This window comes from Ranitomeya variabilis, chromosome 2 (genome assembly GCF_051348905.1).
Source record: "Ranitomeya variabilis isolate aRanVar5 chromosome 2, aRanVar5.hap1, whole genome shotgun sequence".
NCBI lineage: Eukaryota > Metazoa > Chordata > Amphibia > Anura > Dendrobatidae > Ranitomeya > Ranitomeya variabilis.
The window spans coordinates 494,863,053-494,890,705 of NC_135233.1; the positions used below are offsets into that span (position 1 = coordinate 494,863,053).

The 27,653-nt window shown below is 43.9% G+C and overlaps 1 protein-coding gene across 2 annotated transcripts in view; it reads right to left on the bottom strand.

Annotated features, from left to right (window-relative positions):
- Positions 1–319: 319 nt before the first annotated feature.
- Positions 320–27,653, bottom strand: part of CPT1A (carnitine palmitoyltransferase 1A) — a 102,269-nt gene continuing 74,935 nt past the window's right edge. The window contains exons 14-19 of one of the 2 annotated variants that reach the window (XM_077288009.1): positions 25,168–25,332; positions 24,891–25,025; positions 12,275–12,427; positions 7,340–7,453; positions 7,025–7,117; positions 320–1,408 (exon numbers count right to left, since the gene is read on the bottom strand). In XM_077288009.1, the coding sequence (XP_077144124.1) occupies positions 1,310–1,408; positions 7,025–7,117; positions 7,340–7,453; positions 12,275–12,427; positions 24,891–25,025; positions 25,168–25,332 (759 nt within the window). In that variant the 3' untranslated portion in view covers positions 320–1,309. The remainder of the gene's footprint in view (positions 1,409–7,024; positions 7,118–7,339; positions 7,454–12,274; positions 12,428–24,890; positions 25,026–25,167; positions 25,333–27,653) is intronic. The other variant, XM_077288008.1, reaches the window with a different exon arrangement.

Consider the following 27,653-nt stretch of genomic DNA (forward strand, 5'->3'; position numbering starts at 1 on the left):
CGAAACTCAAGAACAAGGTGGTGGCTTGATAATGTTTAAATTTACAAAAGAAATAATGTTTTAAGAAATGGCTGAACACAGACACTGTACATAGCACATTCCCAGTACCGGAAACTCTAGGTATTGGTGTTGCTATGTGTAGTATTGGGACAAGACTAGAACGATATGTCCCATGATGATGCAGAAAGTGGGCTTCAAATAAAGAGGTGGCTGTGGGGCATGTACCCTAGATGCCAGGGATGCCCAAAAAACGCACACAGCTACAGGTCTAGTGAACCGAATATTTGCCCCAAGTGAAGGAAAGCTTAGCTAGAACTATGCTATTGAAGCCATTTTATTTTTCATCAACTTACCCACCTCAATATTAAACCTTTATTAGTGTAATTCTCGGTTTTATACCAGTAATTAAGTGTTAATATGATCCCACTGAAAAAAAAAAAAGCGGCTTCACATAGAACAGAAAATAAGCCTGTATATTCTTCAAGTACTAGGTTAAGTTTGTTACAGTATCTTCTAGTAAAATTACATTTTCTTCGACCAGGACTCCCTCCAATACTACATTCACTCAGTGTAAATGTAAGCAAGATATTTTCCACTGCCTACAGATCAGAAAGCAAAATGGTCTATTGACTCGTTACTGTGAGACCTACAGTACAACAATTAGCATACGAGATCAAGCATTTGGACGCAGATGCATATATACCATCACTGGAATCTGAAGTTACAGTGTCTAGAAACACCCCAGAAATGGACCAGGAATGCCCATTTTAAATGTAAATTATCAAAGACCCAACCCTTTGGACATCCCTCCCAACATCAGGACTGGCGGTAGGTATTACAGATGAAGTTGTGAGTCTGCAGAGAACAACCCTCCTGAGGGTTAGTGATAGGCAAAATACACCTATGTTGGGAAGATGATTAGGATACCAAAAGGAAAAATGTCCCCCAACAGAAAAAAAAAATAGTTCAATGACAAAAAAATAAAATAGGAGGCTACACAGTGTGGTGTACGTCTCCGAGACATGACAAGCCCTTGTAACATATATGAAGGACGTTCCAGCAGCAACTGAAATAAAACGCACACATGTTCCGCAGACCGTGAAACATAAAAACGTATAAAAATAACTATTAAACCAGCAGAAGGTGATGGGGCCCAAATCTGTCTGCAGTCACTAAAAGCAGCAACTACAAACGTAGTTCTGTCAGGACTGTTGTAGTATAAGCATTTTAAAACTAGGAAAGGGGCCAGGAAGTTTTTTTTCTTTTAATATATATATATTTTCTGCTCTCATCTGCGACCTTGGAGGTTTTACTTCTTTCCTTTATTACAGTTGTTTGTAGTGATGTTGAATAATCCCATAATTTCCAGCATTGCTTGTCTGATGTTTTGTCCGAAACGGTGAGAATCCTAAAATTAAATAATTATAATTAGTTTGAACTGTGGAGAATGGTATATATTTATTATTTGCTGCACAGTTCTCTGTTATCAGCCATTTATGTATAGGATAAAGATGACTTTTTATCAGTTGGATCACAACACACTGAAACACATCTATCTGGTTACACCTATTAAAGGGAACCTGTCACCCAAGTTTTTGCTACCTAATCTGAGACAAGCATAATATAGAGATAGAGACCCTGATTCCAATGATGTGTCACTTACTGGGCTGCTTGCTGTAGTTTTGACTAAAGAAAAAAAAAAATCAGTTTTAAGTCAGCAGGAAATTATCACTAGAGGACTGGTAAACCTGCTGCTAGGTAGTCCTCCATATTAATGAGCCTTGCATAACCCCGCCCCCACCACTGATTGGTGTGTACACTATGCATAGGCAGAAATCTGCCAATCAGTGGTGTGGGCGGGGTTATACAGAGCTCAACAATCAGAGAACTGCTACATCTGCAGCAGACAAAACTTATTTTATAAAAAAAAAAAAATAAGGATCTCTGTTCTTACATTATATACTGCCCTCTGATGGGGAGCAAAACCCTGGTAACGGATTCCCTTTAAATTTCTTTAATCTGACATAATTGATCTAGTTCGTTGCCAGATTTTCCAGATTATCAAATATTCGGGATTATTGGACAGTTAAAGTTGCAAAAGTACTTAATGTTCAGGAAGAAAGCGCAAACAAAATATGCAGTTAAGGTATTTTTTCATAGAGGGAAACATTAAACTGGCTTGTTGGTTTTAGTAAATATGTATTCCTCAGTTATTCCTCCTGGAAATGTACAAGCTGATATGTGGGGGCTGCCATTCATCTTGTCATTAGGACACCACATGGCATGCTGACAGCATACACTGTACTGATAGGGAAAGGTTGTCAATTTATTCATAAACTTACAGAATACAGAGGAAAAGCATAGAGCAGAGACCACCCAAAAAGATAGGACTGGTATTTAAAGGGGAATACAAGTTCCTATGTCAGGGAGCTGAGCGATCCTCTGATCCATTGGATCATGTAAAATTTCACCTTGGTGGAATTTTACTTTCCTGTAGTGCACACTATCCACTTCATTACTTTTTTCCCCCATATCACAAGTAAAATATATTGATAAGTACAAAAGTATGTTAACCTTATAAGAGCAAAGCATGGAAATATCAGTTTATACAAAATAATAGTTATTTCCTAGCAATGTGCCTAGATATATGATTGGAGGTCAGAATAAACCATACAAAACTATTGGGAATTTTGCTTTTCTTTAATTAATCCCAGGGCCCCGTACGAGGGACAAAAGTCCTCGCTAACTGATCACATAAAACTATAATAAGACATTAGCTTAAAAGGACAGCAATCACCAGTGTTGTCTTTTAAACACTGCAAATCACCTTTAAAACAAGGTGGAAAACAATATATTTACAACCCCTTTATATCACTATAGGGCCCCTGCATGCCCCCCACCTTCCCCCCTCAAAAAAGAAAAGTGTTTTATGCATGTCCCACGATGTACATAAGTTGCAAGGTCTGTCCTGGTGGGAAAATCCAGAATGCACCCAGCACCGCCCCACTCCTTTCAAACGACACCTATTCTACCTGGATAGAAATTGTGTCATCCACACAGTGCTCGAAGTCTCGTGCCAGTGCAGTGGGACCAGAGACCGGCAGAGTGAGCTCACGTGATGAGCAGGCTTCTCCTACATCACCGGCTCCTTGGCGGTTCAGTAGAGCATAGTGAGGCGGACCTGTTCAGGTCTCGGATTCTACTGCGCAGGCGTGAGACTTCCAGCACCGTGTGGATGATGCACGAGACATCATCCACTTCCATCCACATACAACAGGTGACATTTGAAGGGATCAGGGCCAAGCGCGATCTTCATTTGCCCATTGGATCAGACTGTGAAATTTCCATGAAGCGCGGCACATAAAATAAAAACGATTTTTGGGAGTATGCTTGGGCATCTAAAAAAGGGCTGTAGGAACCAATTTACATACTTTCAAAAATGTGATGGGCATGGTTAATAAAGCAAGGATCCATTGAAGCGCAGCTGGTGCGAAAAGGCTGCCGTCCACAGAAAGTATGCGCTCCTCTCCCGCTGTACCCGTGTCATGGACTAAATAAAGGAATGTTTTATCGGATGGTGAGTGCCACCTTTTTCTCGGTTTTTGGAACATGGTTAACAAAGCAAAAAACTGGTGTCAGATTCCTTTTAAGTGAAATATTCCAGTTTTTATACTCCGGTGCCAGAAAAATATCCCTTGCATCTGAAAGCCTAAGAGTATACTGAACCATGAAAACATTAATAAACATTAATAAGAGTGTGCAGAAGTGAATGGTCATTATTGTAAAAGGACATTACTAGTGATGAGCGAGTGTACTCGTTGCTCGGGTTTTCCCGAGCACGCTCGGGTGATCTCCGAGTATTTGTTAGTGTTCGGAGATTTAGTTTTCATAGCCGCAGCTGAATGATTTACAGCTATTAGCCAGGCTGAGTACATGTGGGGGTTGCCTAGTTGCTAGGGAATCCCCACATGTAATCAAGCTGGCTAATAGCTGTAAAATATTCAGCTGCAGCGATGAAAACTTAATCTCCGAGCAGTCAAATACTAGGAGACCACCCAAGCGTGCTCGGGAAAACCCGAGCAACGAGTACACTCGCTCATCACCCGCATACTTACATTCCGGTGTCTGTCCCCCGGCCTCAGCTTCCCTGCACTGTCTCAGTGCCAGCCGTAAAGCAGAGCGGTGACGTCACCGCTGTGCTTTACAGCCGGCGCTCACAGTCAGTGCGGGAAGCTGACGGCGAGGGGACAGACACCGGAATGTAAGCATGTACTGTTTGGCTTTTTTTACATTTACAATGGTAACCAGGGTAAACATCGGGTTACTAAGCGCGGCCCTGCGCTTAGTAACCCGATGTTTACCCTGGTTACCAGTGAAGACATCGCTGGATCGGTGTCACACACACCGATCCAGCGATGTCAGCGGGTGATCCAGCGACAAAATAAGGTGCTGGCCTTCTAGCTCCGACCAACGATGTCACAGCAGGATCCTGATCGCTGCTGCGTGTCAAACACAACGATATCGCTATCCAGGACGCTGCAACGTCACGGATCGTTGTTAAGTCGCTCAGTGTGAAGGTACCTTAAATGATATAGCATAATCTCAGTACAATCTATCCTTATACTGCTCCATTGCTGTATAGTGTCTAGTATTTGTTTGGACTGGTTTCAACTCTTTTCTGTGTACAATGCTTATGCAGGATTTCCTCTGCATATTATGTTTACGTGAATCTTTTTGCAATCTTTCTTGTGATGTGGGGCCCATGGTGATGTATGTATGGGTGTGCATGTGAATTTCCCATATAATTCTGTCTTACAAACTATCACTTCCCTTCTTAATACGTTTCCTACACATTGTGGGCCGTTTTATGGCCCCAAAGACTGACATCAGCAGCCATAGGCCTAAACTGGTCCTCTATTTCTATGTATGCGTCTGAGAATTTGGGTATATGATAGGATTCTAGGGACAGCCGACGAACAAGCAGGGGCACCATCTCTCGCCATCTTAGGGTGCCAACATCCGCAAATAGGAAGGTATGCAGTAGGACCGTGGACAGGGCTAGAGCACCCCTTCTTCACATCGGCTCCTGGTGTATGTGTTGTACTCGCTGCGTGTCACAAAACCCCTAGCGCAAACATCCTACCTTATAGACCAGGTCACCAATCTAACTAGTTTGCCATCTGTGGCACCCCAAGAGTCCGGTTGTCACAGTGGCATTGCCTCCCTGACAGGGGGTGATGTTATGCCTGGAAGCAAGGAGGGATCCTCTTAACAGGTAATACCAGAATCCAACACCTTCCTTACTCCAGACCACAAGGGAGAGCTCTAACACCCGGTTTAAGGGGAGCTTCCCTATAAATTCTGGCCTGGAGGCGGGGTTAGTCAGTCTGAGTGAGCACTGATAAAGAGGACGCCAGAGTCCTTGGCTGTGTGGGTGCTGTATGCCCCGACAGCCGAATCCGGAGGGCAGGGAGCTTCAAGCTCCCTGGCCACACCGAACACCCGGAGGCACCACAGCAGACCAAGAGCAGGGGCTGCCAGTGAAAAGGCAGTGCTCGTGATAGGCTCAAGCTGTCTGCCATACAGGTTAGAAGTAACACGCAGAAGAGGAACTTGAGCAGAGCTTAAAGCAGCAAGGACCTAAGAGAATAGCGTAGAAGGAAGGCCTCCAGACCCACCTGGCTAGGTGGATCCTAAGTTGCTTCCAGGCTGCCCGGACCCCATCATCACCTGTTACCCGTGCCCCAGACTGCACCTGCAACTAACAAGTAAAGGTAAAGAAAACTGCAATCCTTGTGTCCTCCAATTATTTCCTGCACCCTCAGTCCTGCACCCCATCATCTACGATCCATTACCAACTGTGCCGGTAGCCCCGGGGCCCCGCTCCACCTGTGGGGAGCAGAACCATCCCAGCTGCGTCACCATCGGCCCCAGCGGTCCTCTTAAGCAGCGTAGGCCATCCATTGCCAAACACCACAGGTGGCATCATGAACTAACTCCCTATAGACTTTATTTCTCCTTCATTTCATTAATTTTATTGGATGCCCAGGGCCACGGAATGGGTCACTGTTGCCGTGACAACCCCCTGAAGAACCAATGGACCCGGCCCGAGTACCCCACGGCCCTAGCGGGTGATCCACATCCATATATGGTTTTTGAAGGCTCCTAGAAACTTTCATATACATTAATATTTCCTCAAGTGAGGTTTTCTCTGTAGGGCTATTGTCGACTTTCATATGTCACTGACTTGGGCTATAGCTCTCGTCAAACTAAGCCAACACTGAAAGGTATCACTTATCACCTCTTTAGATAGGTTAGTGTAGTCCTACGACTGTATCCACCACACTAGTCTGCCCCTGCTAACCTTCAGCCCTCAATACACTTTTGCACTTTCTTGTTTGTTTGGCTCAATTTTATATATACTTAAGAAAAACCCTTATAAAAAGTAATTTTTATTAATAAGCCTCCTTTATACCCTTTCCAGTACCTACTTGTGTAAGTAATCTAAATATCAACATCTGAGTTGGAGGCAAAGACAGGTCAAGCGTTGTAGTAGATCCTACAATGTTGAAGATGCAAATATATCCATAGAATAACCTGAAAATGCAAGAAAGACGTCTATCCCAGAAATCTAAGGGGTAACATTTCTCCTTGTTGAGAGTGACATAGCGGCTCTGGCATGCCAATGTAAGGAGGCTTATTCACCGTGACGCTATAGAGTTCAAGACCTCTTTCTGAAGAGGCAATTTACAGATCCCAGAAATGAAATGTGATGTGATGGATGGCAAGAAAGTGACCAATAAAGAAAAATATTTGCTTATGCTCCCAGGAACAGAGGCAGCCTTACAAAATAATTTTTAGAGATTAGAGAGAAGCATCAAGCAACATAAGAATCAGCCCTAAAATAGAGGAGATTTCCAAGACCTTACAAGGAGGCAGCATAGTAACTACTTATCCATCAATTAACCGGATATCAAGTCTGGGGGAGAAAAAGGATCTACAAACTAAAAAATATTGTACTTACCGTCTCTGGGCTGGAAAATTTGCTCGATATGTGGAAATTGATCAGATTTTCTCCAACAATTATATATGAAACCCCATATCCATCATCTGCAACCTACAAATACATAATTGTTAGGAAAACCTTCTGAAATACAATACATATCCAACCCTAGACATCTATTTTGTGGTATCAAGTGTCAAAGATGTCACTGGTTTCTAACCAGATAGAAAGTGTTATAATGTGCACAGAAATGCACCAGGAACAAGAAAAAAAACTCAATCCAACTCAAATTAATAAAATATATCAAAATAAAGTGTATCAATGAATGTAACTTACAGGTCCAAAGCCTCCACCGCTTGACACATTTTCTGGATACTTCTCCAGTTGGAAAAGGTGAACCTGCTGCTGAGGTGTCTGACTTGTTGACAGTCTCCATGGTTCTGACAGGACCTATAGGAATTAAATTATGACCCCATTACTTCTTGAGAACTCTAGATTTAATTCTGTACCAACTTTTCTCAAAACACTGCTTTGTCCTATTCCTCAGTTATTCCTCCTAGAAATACAGATATACCGTATTTTTCGGACTATAAGACGCACAGGACCATAAGACGCACCCCAAATTTGGGGTGAAAATTGCAGAAAAAAATATTTTTTATAAGATGGGGGTCCGTCTTATTGTACGAATTTACAGTATCTTACCTGAGGGCTGGCGATGGCAGAGCAGGGTCACAGGAGGCATGGTGTCGGCAGAGGTGGGGTGATGCGGCACTTCGTGCACCTGAGCAGGGTCCCTTCCTGCTTAGGTAGGCGACGTCACGGCCTGGTTTTTCTGGGGGGGTTGCAGCAGTGGTGTGGCGACGGCAGAGGTGCGGGGATAATGAGCGGTATGGCATGAGCAGGGACCCTTCCACAGGTGAGGTGACGCAGGGGCCCGGTATCCAATGTGAGCAGCAGAGCCAGGTTAATTACCGGTTTCTCGGTGGTGGCGGCCATCTTCCTGAGGCCGCGCGTGCGTAGATGGAGTGCTCTGCTTCCTGGGGCTTCAGGAAAATGGCCGCGGGAGGCCGCACGTGCGCAGATGGAGATCGCGGCGGCCATTTTCCTGAAGCCGAGATCTAAATCTGCAAATTCGGCTTCAGGAAAATGGCTGCCGCGATCTCCATCTGCGCACGCGTGGCCTCCCGCGGCCATTTTCCTGAAGCCCCGGGAAGCAGAGCACTCCATCTGCGCACGCGCAACCTCAGGAAGATGGCCACCACCACCGATAACGCCATGATTCACCCGGCTCTGCTGCTTACCGGGCTGCTGAGTCACCTCACCTGTGGAAGGGACCCCCGCTCACGCCATACCGCTCACTGCGCCTCCTCATCCCCGCACCTCTGCCGCCGCCACACCACTGCAGGTAAGCCTGTATTCCAACTATAAGACGCACCCCCCATATTCCTCCCTTTTTTTAGGGGAAAAAGTGCGTCTCATAGTCAGAAAAATACGGTAATTAATAAATTGACAACTGGGTATTACCAGTGGGCAGAGGCGGGCTGGGTTGGGGATCAGTTTCCCCCAGACCGGTCCCTTAGCTACAGTTCAGGGCCGCCTGGTGCATGAGGGACTTTGTACCTTTAAAATCACCAGTGGTGGCTTCATAATCTGTAAGAGGCTGCAGCACGTCTACAGATTGTGATGTGGCCACAGGTGATTGAAAGAAAAGTACAGTACTGCTAAAGCACCTGCCAGCCCAGGCCGCTGGGCGATAAAGCAGTGCCGTAGTTTCAAATCACCGCATCCGAACATCTGAGGTGTGAATAGCATGCGGTACGTGACAAGCCTTCCTCTTCCCGCCAGATAGGAGCGCTCCCTCTCAGAAGACACAGGCCACCGCAGAGTCTTCACTTGTCCATGGGCCAGGCCGGATGTTAAAGAAGAGCCCGGTGAGGACATTACAAGGGTTGTAGAACGCTGCGGTCAGTGTGACACAACAAGACGCCCATTGACAGCAGAGCTCTGGATCCTATGGGATGGGGTGAGTGGACGCTGGGGGAGCCTAATTTTGCTATGGGGTATGGATTATACTTCCTTTGGGGGGAATGATTCCTGCGATGCTATTATGGATTATAATTAATATTCTATATTCTATGGGGGTGTAATTATTGCAAGGGGCAATTTACAATAATCCTTGAAGAAGACGGATGCTGGGGGGGCTAGGATTATTACACTACAATGGGGTAGGGAGATCAGGTGTGTGATAACTGCAGGGAATTGGGAGAATCTGTGACCTATGTACAGCTCCATGAAACACTGGAGATGCCTGCAGGTCAGTTTTCGTCAGAGACCGAAGGGAAAAGGATGAACGCGGCAGCAGGTCAGTAGGGGAAGCACCACTCCAGCAGAGCTGATCACTGCTGGGCAGGGCAGATACTGCCCTCTCTGTGGTGGTAGAGTCCAGATAAAGCAGCGTCATGGCTGCCTAGTACCATGGATAAATGGTATCAGCCCTTCCTTCTAAACCTGAGGTAGCACCCTAGACTGGTGTCTATCTTTCTATAATTCATCCCAACCCGGATCCAGTGGTGAGGGTGTGATTAATTATACAGGTCCTTCTCAAAAAATTAGCATATAGTGTTAAATTTCATTATTTACCATAATGTAATGATTACAATTAAACTTTCATATATTATAGATTCATTATCCACCAACTGAAATTTGTCAGGTCTTTTATTGTTTTAATACTGATGATTTTGGCATACAACTCCTGATAACCCAAAAAACCTGTCTCAATAAATTAGCATATCAAGAAAAGGTCCTCTAAACGACCTATTACCCTAATCTTCTGAATCAACTAATTAACTCTAAACACATGCAAAAGATACCTGAGGCTTTTAAAAACTCCCTGCCTGGTTCATTACTCAAAACCCCCATCATGGGTAAGACTAGCGACCTGACAGATGTCAAGAAGGCCATCATTGACACCCTCAAGCAAGAGGGTAAGACCCAAAAAGAAATTTCTCAACAAATAGGCTGTTCCCAGAGTGCTGTATCAAGGCACCTCAATGGTAAGTCTGTTGGAAGGAAACAATGTGGCAGAAAACGCTGTACAACGAGAAGAGGTGACCGGACCCTGAGGAAGATTGTGGAGAAGGACCGATTTCAGACCTTGGGGAACCTGAGGAAGCAGTGGACTGAGTCTGGTGTGGAAGGAAATGGGCTACAGGTGCCGCATTCCCCAGGTAAAGCCACTTTTGAACCATAAACAGCGGCAGAAGCGCCTGACCTGGGCTACAGAGAAGCAGCACTGGACTGTTGCTAAGTGGTCCCAAGTACTTTTTTCTGATGAAAGCAAATTTTGCATGTCATTCGGAAATCAAGGTGCCAGAGTCTGGAGGAAGACTGGGGAGAAGGAAATGCCAAAATGCCTGAAGTCCAGTGTCAAGTACCCACAGTCAGTGATGGTGTGGGGTGCCATGTCAGCTGCTGGTGTTGGTCCACTGTGTTTCATCAAGGGCAGGGTCAATGCAGCTAGCTATCAGGAGATTTTGGAGCACTTCATGCTTCCATCGGCTGAAATGCTTTATGGAGATGAAGATTTCATTTTTCAGCATGACCTGGCACCTGCTCACAGTGCCAAAACCACTGGTAAATGGTTTACTGACCATGGTATTACTGTGCTCAATTGGCCTGCCAACTCTCCTGACCTGAACCCCATAGAGAATCTGTGGGATATTGTGAAGAGAAAGTTGAGAGACGCAAGACCCAACACTCTGGATGAGCTTAAGGCCGCTATTGAAGCATCCTGGGCCTCCATAACATCTCAGCAGTGTCACAGGCTGATTGCCTCCATGCCACGCCGCATTGAAGCAGTCATTTCTGCCAAAGGATTCCCGACCAAGTATTGAGTGCATTACTGAACATTATTATTTGATTGTTTTTGTGTTTGTTATTAAAAAACACTTTTATTTGATTGGACGGGTGAAATATGCTAATTTATTGAGACAGGTTTTTTGGGTTATCAGGAGTTGTATGCCAAAATCATCAGTATTAAAACAATAAAAGACCTGACAAATTTCAGTTGGTGGATAATGAATCTATAATATATGAAAGTTTAATTGTAATCATTACATTATGGTAAATAATGAAATTTAACACTATATGCTAATTTTTTGAGAAGGACCTGTACAACAGAACTGCAAGAGATGCAAGTGATCATGCTCTGACGGGGAGATCTACACTGAGGGGCTCTATATGTGATTACACTATGAGGGGCGTCTATATCTGGTTATATTTTGGGTGGAGGGGGCTCTGTGTGTGATTATAATACTGGCGGAAGGGGAGAGAGGTATCGATCAGACATGTCTGATTTCGTATTGCCGATCGCATTGTTCTCCCTGAGATAAGCTTTGTCAGAGAGAACAAAAGGAGCTCTCAGAAGAATGCTTCCAAGTATGAGAGAGTCAGCCGAGATAGCTGTCAGCTGAACAATTAGACGAAGCATCATTTGACTGACAGCCATCTAATGTGTATGGCCGGTTTAAGGATGGGCCATGCCATTCATCGACCAGTTCATTGTATTTGCCCCCAGGCTAAAATTTGCCAGTCAGCCCCTGCTAGTGGGAGAGTTTGCAGCACAACTATTCAGTCATTGTCAAATTGTGGAACACAGTGTTCAAAAGGAAAATGATCCTGCCCGATAGTAAGTGCATTCATAAATATTCAGGAGGAACAGCACAATGCAACAATCTTAAAGAGGCCTCATCGCTCTGATCTAATAAGGGTACAAGTAACAGACCTGTCCGACAGATCAACCTTCATTATCAATTCAGTATAAAAAGTGGCAACAAAATGGAAAAGTTAGATTAAGTTTTTGTGCTGCCAGTACTTTGGATGGGGTTAACTCTTCAACCCTCCATAAAAGAGGTGTTAAGGGGATTTTCTCATCTTATTAAAAAGTAATCTGTCAGCTGGTTATTATCTCCAATACTGCTTTCGAAGACAAGTCCAGCAATAATTTTACATGTCCTGTCTTTTACTTCATTATTGAGAAATCAGAGTAGAAATGGATGTATAAATGTAGATCTGAAGCCTCTGTCACTCCAGCTCTATGTCCTGACCAGTGCAGCCGCCTCTTCCTGATTGACTGAATGCATTTATGCGGTGTGACTTCAGGTAAAGGAAACGTCAGTCAAGCAGGAGCCAGTGAGAGCTGCTCCATAGAGCTGGAGTGACAATGGCTTCAGAGCTACATCCTCATTTTCTTGTTGTCTTGACATTTCTTACTTCTTTAAGGAAAGCAGAGTCCACTCCCAGATACTTGGATACAACATAAAGACAGAAGAGGTGACGATCAATTCCAGACCCCGTCATGGCCAGGCGGTACATCTCCTGATGTTTCTCTGCTGCTGCCTTGAATAGCTTAACTCTGCTTTCATTCTGTAAATTCAAAGATGTCATGTTTGCATCAGATTAATGGAAATAATGCGTAAAGAAGGCATAATCACAATGACAGTAATTTTCCAAGTATGGTTATAAAACCATTATAATTTGAATATGTGAATATCCAAAATTCAGACCAAAAAAAATAAAAAATAAAAAAAATCAATATTAAAACCTATATACATGTTCGCAATTTTTTTCCATCATTCCCTTTCAAAATGCAAAATTAAGCAACTTTTCAAACGATCTCTGTTTTCTATCATTTTACTGCTGCAGAGTGTCCGCAAGTCCTTAAAAGGGGCTGTCCACTACTCAGAAAATACCCTTCAAAATCACCATATTTTCCCACGTAAGTTAACTGTGTACTTACTTCTGGTGCTGTTCCAGCGATATTGGTGCTGGATCTCCTGTGACATTAATATGTCAAGTGAGCCCTGCAGCATTGACTAACAGACTGCATCACTTTCTTCCTTTATATGTAACTAACATCCAGAAAAGCCAAGAACTACTTCTGCTCTCCAACTTCATACGGATGTCTTTAGATGGAAGCAAGACTGAGGTTGCTCATTAGCATCTGCTGATTGGCTGCAGTGCTCACTTGACATAATGTCACAGGAGATCCGCAGCAGTCATCACTGGAAAGGCACAGCCACCGGAGGCGAGTACAAGATGCTTATTATTTTACAAAGGAGAAAATGCCATTTGGTAAAGGGTTGTCTGATTAGTGGATGAATTTAACCAAGCTGCCTACTAAACAGATAACATTCAGTCAAAGCTTCTGTAAAGTTAAAGGCCTCTTTCCCGCTCTCGTCTTTCATAAAGATAGCCAAAGGGAGTGGGTTGTTTACAGATCTCCACAATGTGGACAGTGGGGAAAGCATCTACAGCCTCAGAGAAAGATTAAAAAAAAAAAAAAAAGTACAGGATAGAAGCTGTACTGATATATGATGTATGTAGACCGCAAATACCTAGATACACAAACACCTCAAATTCAGCCTATATTACTGGGAGTGAGATGAAAAATATGATACTAGGCAGGTTGAAGACTGCATATCTAGTGGTCTGAATGGAAATGATGCAATAAAGATTGCAGACTGAAGCTTATTGTAATTTTATTAACTGAAGGTAAAAGCGAAAATGTAAAAATCATTTCTCCCCCCCCCCCATGTTAAAAGTGTCCATAGTCTTTAGAAGTAGAATGACTTTAATGGTTTGATGGAGATTAGAAAAAAAAAAAAAAAAGATTTGACTTTTTTTCCTCAGAAATGTCAGCACTTGTCCATGAGCCATATCTTGTATTGCAACTTGGCTCTATTCAATAGAAAATGTGTGAGCTGAAATATCAGACACAACCTTTGAGTAATTACGGTAGGTGCAGTTTCTCACCACCCCCAGGTTAGCCCCCCCTTATTGAGAATTTAGGTAAAAAATGACTCCATTCATTAGATCTTTGTTAGATCCGGTTTGATCAACCAAAATTAACGTTAGATCTACCCTACAAAATTAGATATTTACGATCTATTTCAGGGGGGGCTAACCCGTAGCTAACCCCCCCTACTTTGAAATTTGCAGTTTTTTGGATGGATTCTAATAGATATTCGTTAGATCCGGTTTGATCAGCAAAAATTAACGTTAGATCTCCTTTCCTTCCCGAGATATTGGGGGTGTCAGGTGGGGGGTTAGCTACGGGTTAGCCCCCCCTACTTTGAAATTTGCCGTTTTTTGCATGGATTCTAATAGATATTCGTTAGATCCGGTTTGATCAGCAAAAATTAACGTTAGATCTCCTTTCCTTCCCGAGATATTGGGGATGTCAGGTGGGGGGTTAGCTGCGGGTTAGCCCCCCCTACTTTGAAATTTGCCATTTTTTGGATGGATTCTAATAGATATTCGTTAGATCCGGTTTGATCAGCAAAAATTAACGTTAGATCTCCTTTCCTTCCCGAGATATTGGGGGTGTCAGGTGGAGGGTTAGCTACGGGTTAGCCCCCCCTACTTTGAAATTTGCCGTTTTTTTGATGGATTCTAATAGATATTCGTTAGATCCGGTTTGATCAGCAAAAATTAACGTTAGATCTCCTTTCCTTCCCGAGATATTGGGGGTGTCAGGTGGGGGGTTAGCTACGGGTTAGCCCCCCATACTTTGAAATTTGCCGTTTTTTTGATGGATTCTAATAGATATTCGTTAGATCCGGTTTGATCAGCAAAAATTAACGTTAGATCTCCTTTCCTTCCCGAGATATTGGGGGTGTCAGGTGGGGGGTTAGCTACGGGTTAGCCCCCCATACTTTGAAATTTGCCGTTTTTTTTGATGGATTCTAATAGATATTCGTTAGATCCGGTTTGATCAGCAAAAATTAACGTTAGATCTCCTTTCCTTCCCGAGATATTGGGGGTGTCAGGTGGGGGGTTCGCTACGGGTTAGCCCCCCTACTTTGAAATTTGCCGTTTTTTGGATGGATTCTAATAGATATTCGTTTTAATCCGGTTTGATCAGCAAAAATTAACGTTAGATCTCCTTTCCTTCCCGAGATATTGGGGGTGTCAGGTGGGGGGTTAGCTACGGGTTAGCCCCCCCTACTTTGAAATTTGCCGTTTTTTGGATGGATTCTAATAGATATTCGTTAGATCCGGTTTGATCAGCAAAAATTAACGTTAGATCTCCTTTCCTTCCCGAGATATTGGGGATGTCAGGTGGGGGGTTAGCTACGGGTTAGCCCCCCCTACTTTGAAATTTGCCTTTTTTGGATGGATTCTAATAGATATTCGTTAGATCCGGTTTGATCACCAAAAATTAACCTTAGATCTCCTTTCCTTCCCGAGATATTGGGGGTGTCAAGTGGGGGGTTAGCTACGGGTTAGCCCCCCCTACTTTGAAATTTGCCGTTTTTGTTATGGATTCTAATAGATATTCGTTAGATCCGGTTTGATCAGCAAAAATTAACGTTAGATCTCCTTTCCTTCCCGAGATATTGGGGTTGTCAGGTGGGGTGTTAGCTACGGGTTAGCCCCCCCTACTTTGAAATTTGCTGTTTTTTGGATGGATTCTAATAGATATTCGTTAGATCCGGTTTGATCAGCAAAAATTAACGTTAGATCTCCTTTCCTTCCCGAGATATTGGGGGTGTCAGGTGGGGGGTTAGCTACGGGTTAGCCCCCCCTACTTTGAAATTTGCCGTTTTTGTTATGGATTCTAATAGATATTCGTTAGATCCGGTTTGATCAGCAAATATTAACGTTAGATCTCCTTTCCTTCCCGAGATATTGGGGTTGTCAGGTGGGGGGTTAGCTACGGGTTAGCCCCCCCTACTTTGAAATTTGCTGTTTTTTGGATGGATTCTAATAGATATTCGTTAGATCCGGTTTGATCAGCAAAAATTAACGTTAGATCTCCTTTCCTTCCCGAGATATTGGGGGTGTCAGGTGGGGGGTTAGCTACGGGTTAGCCCCCCCTACTTTGAAATTTGCCGTTTTTTGGATGGATTCTCATAGATATTCGTTAGATCCGGTTTGATCAGCAAAAATTAACGTTAGATCTCCTTTCCTTCCCGAGATATTGGGGGTGTCAGGTGGGGGGTTAGCTACGGGTTAGCCCCCCCTACTTTGAAATTTGCAGTTTTTTTGATGGATTCTAATAGATATTCGTTAGATCCGGTTTGATCAGCAAAAATTTACGTTAGATCTCCTTTCCTTCCCGAGATATTGGGGGTGTCAGGTGGGGGGTTAGCTACGGGTTAGCCCCCCCTACTTTGAAATTTGCCGTTTTTTGGATGGATTCTAATAGATATTCGTTTTAATCCGGTTTGATCAGCAAAAATTAACGTTAGATCTCCTTTCCTTCCCGAGATATTGGGGGTGTCAGGTGGGGGGTTAGCTACGGGTTAGCCCCCCGTACTTTGAAATTTGCCGTTTTTTGGATGGATTCTAATAGATATTCGTTTTAATCCGGTTTGATCAGCAAAAATTAACGTTAGATCTCCTTTCCTTCCCGAGTTATTGGGGATGTCAGGTGGGGGGTTAGCTACGGGTTAGCCCCCCCTACTTTGAAATTTGCCATTTTTTGGATGGATTCTAATAGATATTCGTTAGATCCGGTTTGATCAGCAAAAATTAACGTTAGATCTCCTTTCCTTCCCGAGATATTGGGGGTGTCAGGTGGGGGGTTAGCTACGGGTTAGCCCCCCCTACTTTGAAATTTGCCGTTTTTTGGATGGATTCTCATAGATATTCGTTAGATCTGGTTTGATCAGCAAAAATTAACGTTAGGTCTCCTTTCCTTCCCGAGATATTGGGGGTGTCAGGTGGGGGGTTTCTAACTCTCTTAATCTCCTGGCTCTTACTGAAACCTGGATCCAGCAGTCAGACACCACCGCTGCTGCTGCTCTCTCATTTGGTGGACTACACTTTTCTCATACCCCAAGATCAGACAACAGAGCAGGTGGAGGCGTTGGTCTGCTCCTTTCACCCAAATGTACCTTCCAAGTTATCCCCCAAGTACCCTCACTTGTATTCCCTTCCTTTGAGGTCCATGCTGTCAGATTCTACGTCCCCTTCTCCATGCGAGTGGCGGTGGTGTATCGTCCTCCCGGCCCCTCTCACCAGTTCCTGGATCATTTTGCCACCTGGCTTCCACACTTTCTCTCTTATGACACCCCCACCCTCATCATGGGTGATTTCAATATCCCAATTGCTTCTCCCCTCTCCCCATCTGCTTCTCACCTTTTATCTCTAACCTCCTCTTTCGGCCTCTCGCAGCATACTAACTCTCCAACACATGATGATGGAAACTCCCTTGATTTGGTCTTCTCCCGGCTTTGCTCACTGGATGATTTCACAAACTCCCCTCTCCCGCTCTCTGACCACAACCTTCTTTCATTCTCTATCAAGAACTGCCATCCCGCTCAGGTCATCCCCACTTTCCACACTTATAGAAACATACAGGCCATTAACACCCAGAAACTTATGAAGAACTTGCAGTCTTCATTGGCCCCAATCTCCTCCATCTCTTGTCCTGATTCTGCTCTGAAGCATTACAATGAAACCCTGCAAAGTGCCCTGGAAGAAGCTGCACCTCCTATACATAGAACAACTCGGCATAGACGGCGACAACCGTGGCACACGCTGCAAACACGTTTCCTGCAGCGGTGCTCCAGGTGCGCCGAACGTCTGTGGAGAAAATCTAATCTGCCCGAAGATTTCATCCATTATAAGTTCATGTTAAAAACATACAACTCTGCCCTTCACCTCTCCAAACAAACCTATTTCAACACCCTCATCACCTCGCTGTCCAATAACCCTAAACGTCTCTTTGACACTTTCCGGTCCCTACTCAACCCAAGAGAGCAGGCCCCAACCACAGATCTCCACGCTGACGATCTGGCCAATTACTTCAAAGAAAAAATTGACCACATTCGACAGGAAATCATTTCCCAATCTCTTCATACCAAGCACTGTCCTCCCTCCCCCACTGCATCTAGTTCACTCTCTGACTTTGAACCAGTTACAGAAGAAGAAGTAAGCAGGCTCCTTGCATCTTCTCGCCCGACCACTTGCACCAGCGACCCCATTCCGTCGCATCTCCTCCAGTCCCTTTCCCCGGCTGTCACCTCTCACCTAACAAAAATATTCAACCTTTCCCTCACTTCCGGTATTTTTCCCTCCTCATTTAAGCATGCCATCATACATCCACTACTTAAAAAGCCCTCCCTCGATCAAAATTGTGCCGCTAATTATAGACCTGTCTCTAATCTTCCCTTCATCTCTAAACTCCTGGAACGCCTGGTCCACTCCCGTCTTACCCGCTATCTCTCAGATAATTCTCTTCTCGACCCTCTTCAATCTGGTTTCCGCTCTTTACACTCTACTGAAACTGCCCTCACTAAAGTCTCTAATGACCTACTAACAGCTAAATCTAATGGTCACTATTCCATGCTAATTCTCTTGGATCTCTCCGCAGCATTCGACACTGTGGATCATCAGCTCCTCCTCACTATGCTCCGCTCCATCGGCCTCAAGGACACCGTTCTCTCTTGGTTCTCCTCCTATCTCTCTGGCCGATCCTTCACTGTTTGTTTTGCTGGTTCCTCCTCCTCTCACCTTCCCCTTACTGTTGGGGTTCCTCAAGGATCAGTCCTAGGCCCCCTCCTCTTCTCTTTGTATACTGCCCCTATTGGACAAATAATCAGTAGATTTGGTTTCCAGTACCATCTCTATGCTGACGACACCCAATTATATACCTCTTCTCCTGTTATCACGCCGACCTTTTTAGAAAACACCAGTGATTGTCTTACCGCTGTCTCTAACATCATGTCCTCCCTCTATCTGAAACTGAACCTGTCAAAAACTGAACTCCTCGTGTTCTCTCCCTCTACAAACCTACCTTTGCCCGACATTGCCATCTCTGTGTGCGGTTCCACCATTACTCCAAAGCAACATGCCCGCTGCCTTGGAGTCATCCTTGATTCCGAGCTTTCATTCACCCCCCACATCCGATCACTGGCTCGCTCTTCTTATCTGCATCTCAAAAACATTTCCAGAATTCGCCCTTTTCTTACTTTCGACTCTGCAAAAACTCTTACTGTCTCACTTATTCATTCTCGTCTGGACTATTGTAACTCTCTACTAATTGGCCTACCTTTTACCAGACTCTCCCCGCTCCAATCTGTCCTGAATGCTGCTGCCAGGATCATATTCCTCGCCAACCGTTACACCGATGCCTCTACCTTGTGCCAGTCATTACACTGGCTACCCATCCAATCCAGAATCCAGTACAAAACTACTACCCTCATCCACAAAGCACTCCATGGCTCAGCACCACCCTACATCTCCTCTCTGGTCTCAGTCTACCAACCTACCCGTGCCCTCCGCTCTGCTAATGACCTCAGGTTAGCATCCTCAATAATCAGAACCTCCCACTCCCGTCTCCAAGACTTTACACGTGCGGCGCCGATTCTTTGGAATGCACTACCTAGGTTAATACAATTAATCCCCAATCCCCACAGTTTTAAGCGTGCACTAAAAACTCATTTGTTCAGATTGGCCTACCGCCTCAACGCATTAACCTAATTATCCCTGTGTGGCCTATTAATAAAAAACAACAACATAATCACGTTCCTCCATCATGTTCTCATACACTTTATGCAGTTAATAGCCTCTGTGTCTGTACTGTTACATACTTAGGCAGTTAACTGGTTCATGCAGCTTTACATGAACACCCGAGCCTTACACTATGGCTGGTCCAAATAACTAAAGCAATTGTTACCATCCACCTCTTGTGTCTCCCCTTTTCCTCATAGATTGTAAGCTTGCGAGCAGCAGGGCCCTCATTCCTCCTGGTATCTGTTTTGAACTGTGATTTCTGTTATGCTGTAATGTCTATTGTCTGTATAAGTCCCCTCTATAAGTTGTAAAGCGCTGCGGAATATGTTGGCGCTATATAAATAAAATTATTATTATTATTATTATTATTAGCTACAGGTTAGCCCCCCCTACTTTGAAATTTGCCGTTTTTTGGATGGATTCTCATAGATATTCGTTAGATCTGGTTTGATCAGCAAAAATTAACGTTAGGTCTCCTTTCCTTCCCGAGATATTGGGGGTGTCAGGTGGGGGTTAGCTACGGGTTAGCCCCCCCCTACTTTGAAATTTGCCATTTTTTGGATGGATTCTAATAGATATTCGTTAGATCCGGTTTGATCACCAAAAATTAACGTTAGATCTCCTTTCCTTCCCGAGATATTGGGGTTGTCAGGTGGGGGGTTAGCTACGGGTTAGCCCCCCCTACTTTGAAATTTGCCGTTTTTTGGATGGATTCTCATAGATATTCGTTAGATCCGGTTTGATCAGCAAAAATTAACGTTAGATCTCCTTTCCTTCCCGAGATATTGGGGGTGTCAGGTGGGGGGTTAGCTACGGGTTAGCCCCCCCTACTTTGAAATTTGCCGTTTTTTGGATGGATTCTCATAGATATTCGTTAGATCTGGTTTGATCAGCAAAAATTAACGTTAGGTCTCCTTTCCTTCCCGAGATATTGGGGGTGTCAGGTGGGGGTTAGCTACGGGTTAGCCCCCCCTACTTTGAAATTTGCCATTTTTTGGATGGATTCTAATAGATATTCGTTAGATCCGGTTTGATCACCAAAAATTAACGTTAGATCTCCTTTCCTTCCCGAGATATTGGGGTTGTCAGGTGGGGGGTTAGCTACGGGTTAGCCCCCCCTACTTTGAAATTTGCCGTTTTTTGGATGGATTCTCATAGATATTCGTTAGATCCGGTTTGATCAGCAAAATTAACATTAGATCTCCTTTCTTTCCCGAGATATTGGGGGTGTCAGGTGGGGGGTTAGCTACGGGTTAGCCCCCCCACTTTGAAATTTGCCGCTTTTTGGATGGATTCTAATAGATATTCGTTAGATCCGGTTTGATCAGCAAAAATTAACGTTAGATCTCCCTTCCTTCCCGAGATATCATGCTGTGTTCCTCTGTTCCGCTGCTATCCCACCTGTTGTTAACTTTCAGGTAACTTTTGATATGTCATAGTGGCATATCAAAGTTCATCTGCTGACTTAAGGTACCATCACACTCAGCGACAATGCAGCGATATAGACAACGAGCCAATCGCTGGAGCGTCGCTGTTTAGGTCGTTGTAGAGACGTCAAACACAGCAGCTCCAGAACGATGCAGGAACGATCCTGTGACGTAACGATGACGCACTTATCATTCTCACAGGTCGTTAGCTCCATGTTTAACATTGCTGGCATCGTTGCTTTTGCTGTCAAACAAGATACACGCCGATCTGACGACCAAATAAATTTCTGGACTTCTAGCTCCGACCAGCGATATCACAGCGGGATCCAGATTGCTGCTGCGTGTCAAACACAACGAGATCGCTATCCAGGACGCTACAACGTCACAGATCGTTGTCGTTCTCGTTGTAAAGTTGCTGAGTGTGAAGGTACCTTTAGGCTACTTTCACACTAGCATCGGTACGGGGCCGTCGCGCTGCGTCGGCACGACGTACCGACGCATACTGTGAAAGCGCCGCACAACGGGGTTAGCGGATGCAGTTTTTCCAGGTCAGTACGAGTTCATAGACACCTAACATGACTAGGTTATTTCTTATCTAAGTGGTGAAAAAAAATTCCAAACTTTGCTAAAAAAAAAATTGCGCCATTTTCCGATACCCGTAGCGTCTCCATTTTTCATGATCTGGGGTCGGCTGAGGGGTTATTTTTTGTGTGCCGAGCCGGCGTTTTTAATGATACCATTTTGGTGCAGATACGTTCTTTTGATCGCCCATTATTGCATTTTAATGTAATGTCGCGGCGACCAAAAAAAGTAATTCTGGCGTTTCTAATTTTTTTATCGCTACGCTGTTTAGCAATCAGGTTAATGCTTTTTTTATTGATAGATCAGGCGATTCTGAACGCGGCGATACCAAATATGTGTACGTTTGATTTTTTTATTATTGATTTATTTTGAATGGGGCGAAATGGGGGTGATTTAAACTTTTATATTTTTTTTACTTTTTTCACATTTTTGTTAACCTTTTTTTTACTATTGCCATGCTTCAATAGCCTCCATAGGAGGCTAGAAGCTGACACAACTCGATCGCCGCTGCTACATAACAGCGATCATCAGATCGCTGCTATGCAGCAGAAATGCAGGTGTGCTATGAGCGCCGAAAACAGGGTGGCGCTCACAGCTAGCTGGGACCAGTAACCATAGAGGTCTCAAGGACCTCTATAGTTACTATAAAGAAGCATCGCTGACCCCCGATCATGTGACGGGGGTCAGCGATGCGCTCATTTCCGGCCACCTGGCCGGAAGCGCCGGTTTAATGCCGCTGTCAGCGTTTGATAGCGGCATTTAACTAGTTAATAGCGGCGGGTGAATCGCGATTTCACCCGCCGCTATTGCGGGCACATGTCAGCTGTTCAAAACGGCTGACATGTCCCGGCTTTGATGCGGGCTCACTGCCGGAGCCTGCATCAAAGCGGGGGTTCTGATCTCGGACGTACTATCCCATACGAGGTCAGAAAGGGGTTAAACTCTGCATGTGGTATTGCAGAGGTTCCTTGGTGTCTCCTGCTGGCGGGGTGACGTTGCCCCTCCAGTGTCCTATGCCGGGGAAACGCCAGGGAACCACAGACAAGCCCTGCAGTACAAGACCCACAGGTAGCCGACAGCAAGGGAGGCCGTGAGTACCCATGTTCACCGGCATCCCTGTGGCAGTGTAAGGATTACCTGAGCTTTCCCGCTGGCAGGGTGACGTCACCCCGCCAGCGTTCTGCAGCCTGGGGAAATCCCAGGGAACCCCTTCAGCACCATACATCACATGCTCACATTGGATTACAGATCAGGTACTACCAGGGGTCAAGTTCTGGGAAAAAAGTGTGGGAACTCACCCAAGATTTCCTACTTGCCCCCAAGTATGGGTTGAACTAGATGGACTTACAGTCTTCCTTCAACCTTAATAACTATGTAACTATGTAACTATGTAACTATGTAACTGATGAGAGTTACACCAACGTAGTAATAAAATAATACTGCCATACTGTGACTAAATAAAACACCATGCAAAGCCCAATATTACCCCCCATACAGTGACCATAGATAGGCAGTAACTAGCTCCACAGGCGCTCTGCAGACCGCACTAGTGATTGTTACCTTTAGGCCTCTTTCACACGATCATATACGTATTGTGCGCGTTAAAAATGCAGCGTTGTCACTGTGTATTTACCGTCATATTTCACACAGCCCAGTGATTTGTATTAATGGGCTAATCATGTAATATGCTACAAAATAGAACATGCTGGATTTTTTTTTTACACGCATTTGCGTATGCGTGAAAATAACACATGAGAATAAACGCATCGGTTTCAATGGGTACATTTCATCGTGAAATACACATGCGTGATAAAACACAGCGTATTACACAACAAAACTAAGATCATGTGAAAGAGGCCTTATATCCAATGGTCACATGCGATGTTTGCTGTTACTGGGGTCATTTGCTTTTCCTATTTCTAGTCCAGACCGCCACAATGAATTTTCCCAGCCGCTACTTGTCTCTGTAGGATTTTTCATTCAGACAGCTACGGGTTAGCCCCCTCCCCCAGAAAAAGATCGTAAATATCTCGGGAAGGAAAGGAGATCTAACGTTAATTTTTGCTTATCAAACCGGATCTTACGAATATCTATTAGAATCCATCCAAAAAATGGCAAATTTCAAAGTAGGGGGGGCTAACCCGTAGCTAACCCCCCACCTGACAACCCCAATATCTCGGGAAGGAAAGGAGATCTTACATTAATTTTTGCTGATCAAACCGGATCTAACGAATATCTATGAGAATCCATCCAAAAAATGGCAAATTTCAAAGTAGGGGGGGCTAACCCGTAGCTAACCCCCCACCTGACACCCCCAATATCTCGGGAAGGAAAGGAGATCTAATGTTAATTTTTGCTGATCAAACCGGATCTAACGAATATCTATGAGAATCCATCCAAAAAATGGCAAATTTCAAAGTAGGGGGGGCTAACCTGTAGCTAACCCCCCACCTGTCACCCCCAATATCTTGGGAAGGAAAGGAGATCTAACGTTAATTTTTGCTGATCAAACCGGATCTAACGAATATCTATTAGAATCCATCCAAAAAATGGCAAATTTCAAAGTAGGGGGGGCTAACCGGTAGCTAACCCCCCACCTGACACCCCCAATATCTCGGGAAGGAAAGGAGATCTAACATTAATTTTTGCTGATCAAACCGGATCTAACAAATATCTATTAGAATCCATCCAAAAAATGGCAAATTTCAAAGTAGGGGGGGCTAACCTGTAGCTAACCCCCCCCACCTGTCACCCCCAATATCTCGGGAAGGAAAGGAGATCTAACGTTAATTTTTGCTGATCAAACCGGATCTAACGAATATCTATGAGAATCCATCCAAAAAATGGCAAATTTCAAAGTAGGGGGGGCTAACCCGTAGCTAACCCCCCACCTGACACCCCCAATATCTCGGGAAGGAAAGGAGATCTAACGTTAATTTTTGCTGATCAAACCGGATCTAACGAATATCTATTAGAATCCATCCAAAAAATGGCAAATTTCAAAGTAGGGGGGGTTAGCTACGGGTTAGCCCCCCCCTGAAATAAATCGTAAATATCTAATTTTGTAGGGGAGATCTAACGTTAGTTTTGGTTGATCAAACCGGATCTAACAAAGATCTAACAAATGGAATCATTTTTTACCCAAATTCTCAATAAGGGGGGGCTAACCCGGGGGTGGTCAGTTTCTCTCACGCAACCATTTAAAAAAAAAAAAAATAACTAAAAACAAAAAACTATATATAGAAAAACATCAAATAAAAAAAAAAAACAAATAAAATAAAAAGCATACTTATGCTAAAACGAAATATTATAATATTGAAACTTGAAAAACCTCCTTCAAAATAGATACTCACATTTTCTTTGGGATTTGACATAGCCAGGACAAATTCACTGGACTCCACAGTACATGAGCGTACGGTCTCAGTTCTGCCTTCTCTGAACAATCTGGTCATGGAGGCCTCATATGTCAGACAGAACTTTCCTTTATCCTAAAGTAAAAAGATGAAACCTTAATCATGAGTCCTAAAGATGAAGGAGACCAACCACAATGGTGTCTAACAGCTATAATCTTATTTTGTTCGATAAAACATTGTCACATGAGAGCTTTGTATGTGAGAAGAGACAACTTACCCGGAAGTGTGCCAGCTGAAGCGCCAGCTGAACAAGGGCATCCGGGCTTGTTTTAGTTTTCTTGATGAGACCTTTGCCAAAAGCATCGAAGGGGAATGAATGAAAGTCAACGTCATCTGCAAGGGCATTGGCAACAGTCAAGGAACTCTCAATCACATTTTGGCACTAAAAAAGTAAACATGAGGGAAAGTGTGAGCCAAGGAACCGCAGCTGACAGAAATACAAGAAATACAAAGACATTTCTGAATAAAAAAAACTATTAAGTAACTATTAAGTGCTTCCTTTTTGGAATATGTAGATGGCAATACAAAACTTCCTAGTTCTTAGCCACAGATCAGCTGTTTGAGAGCTTGATATGTGGCGATTAAAAAGCGTGCGTTGAGAAACACGTGATGATGTCTCCGCGGCTTTTCTACATGCATTTGCATATTTCCCATAAGGGATGGGGGCAGTGTTCTGGATCACTGCGTTGAGAAACACGTGATGGTGTCTCCGCGGTGTTGGATATTTTGATCTCCCCGAGGTCATTCATCCTTATGTTTATAGCCTTTTTACTAGGCACTGCTCCTAATAGCCAGTTTCCTACATATATACACACACATACATACATATACATACATACATATACACACACATTTTTTTTTTTTTTTTTTACTTCAACACAAAGTGAATTTTAAAACTTCATGCACTGCTGTAAAAATGCCACATTCTTGTCATGTGCTAAATATATCATACCAAGAAAAATAATTTCAGGACTTTTTCTAGCATTAAAGTCACCCATAAACTGTACAAATCCATTGATAAAGTACAATCATTTTGAAAGAGGAAATCTCTCATTGTAGAAAGTTATTAGCCAGGAAAAGAGTACAAAAAATCCAAAGCAGCAGATGATTTGATTAGGCTGGTTTCACGTTTGCGGTTGTGTCCGCAGCGTTTCTACCGCATATATCCGCATGCGTTGTGTATTCCTATATTTAACATTAGGGACGCATGCGTTTTTGATTTTTCGCGTTTTGCCGCGTTTGACGACGCATGCGTCGTTTCATCGTTTGCGGCTTGGCGCGGAAATGCAACATGTAGTAATTTTTAGAGGCGTCAATTTGCCGCCTGGAAACGCATGCGGTCGATTGAGCAAGGATTGCGGCAAAAAAACGCATTGCTGTCTATATGAACGCATGCGTTCACAAGCACATGCGTTTGTTTGCGTTCGTGAATGCATGCGTTTCAATAGAGAAAAACATGTCTAGACACTGATAAGCCACCCCCCACATACAAGGTGATAAAGGGAGGGAGTGGACATTTGCAGGTCACTACTCAGCAGACACTGAAGCAGACGAGACACAGGCTACATCTTGGAGGAAAACAAGACCCTGAACAATGTGAGTATATGCTAGCCAATGCCTTTATTTTCTGTCTCTACATGTCCTAATTTCTTGCATTTCTTTCTTTCTGCATGCATCAGAATGTCTTCTGCTTCTTCTTCTGATGAGGAGTTTCGTCCTGGGCAGTCGGAAGACGAGCATGTCAGTGAGGTGAGTACTTGCCTCGTCAGATTGGTAAGTATTCACTGTCACATCTACACATGTGACAATTTGAATTTTTCTTTTTTTTTTTTAGAGCTCTTCTTCAACTGCGGCACAAACTGGGCAGGAGCAGCGGACTCAAGGTCGGGTGGAGAGACGGCAGCGGGTAGGTATACAAGGCTGACTGTTTACTGTATCCTCAGTTTAATATTCTTGAATCTTCTTTTCTTTCCATTTCTATTTCTTTACTTTTTTCTTCTGGAATCCTTTTGTATGTTGACTTTCCTATTCATGCCATTTCTCAGCATATTTTTTCTTTTTTTTCCTTATGTTAATTCACTAAACTTTAATGACTTTATTTAATTTTTAGGTTCCACAACGGGAGGATGACCTAATTGAAAATGACCTCATCATCTCCCTGGTCCAGGAGAGAGTCCCGTTGTGGGACACCCGGGATCCACTGCACTCAAACAACGTGACGACCAGGCGCCTATGAAATGAGGTGGCCAAAGAGATGTGGGATGGCTGGGACAACGCCCCGACACGGGTCCGAAATGCATTTGGTAAGTATTGCACTGCAGTGTGAAGCAGCAGAGACCTTGGCCGTGCTCACACAACTGTGTGTGATGAAAGAAACTCTCAGGAGTTTCTCTCATCACACACAGTTGTGTGAGCACGGCCAAAAGTCCATTTTCTGACCATTTTTTTATTTTTAATTTTTTTTTAACAGTGGCCAAAGTCAAAACACGTTGGCGTTCGATGAAGGACCGCTTCAACAAGGACCTGCGTCAAGAGAGCCGTGTTCCCAGTGGTTCAAGAGCAAGGATCAGAAAATACAAATACCATCGCGTTCTGGCATCTTTAAGACCGGTCCTTGCCCAGAGAATGTAAGTATTTTTTCCTTGCATTAGGTTGCATTGTATTGCCATAATCTGTACATTTCTATTCCACAGGATTTTGCGT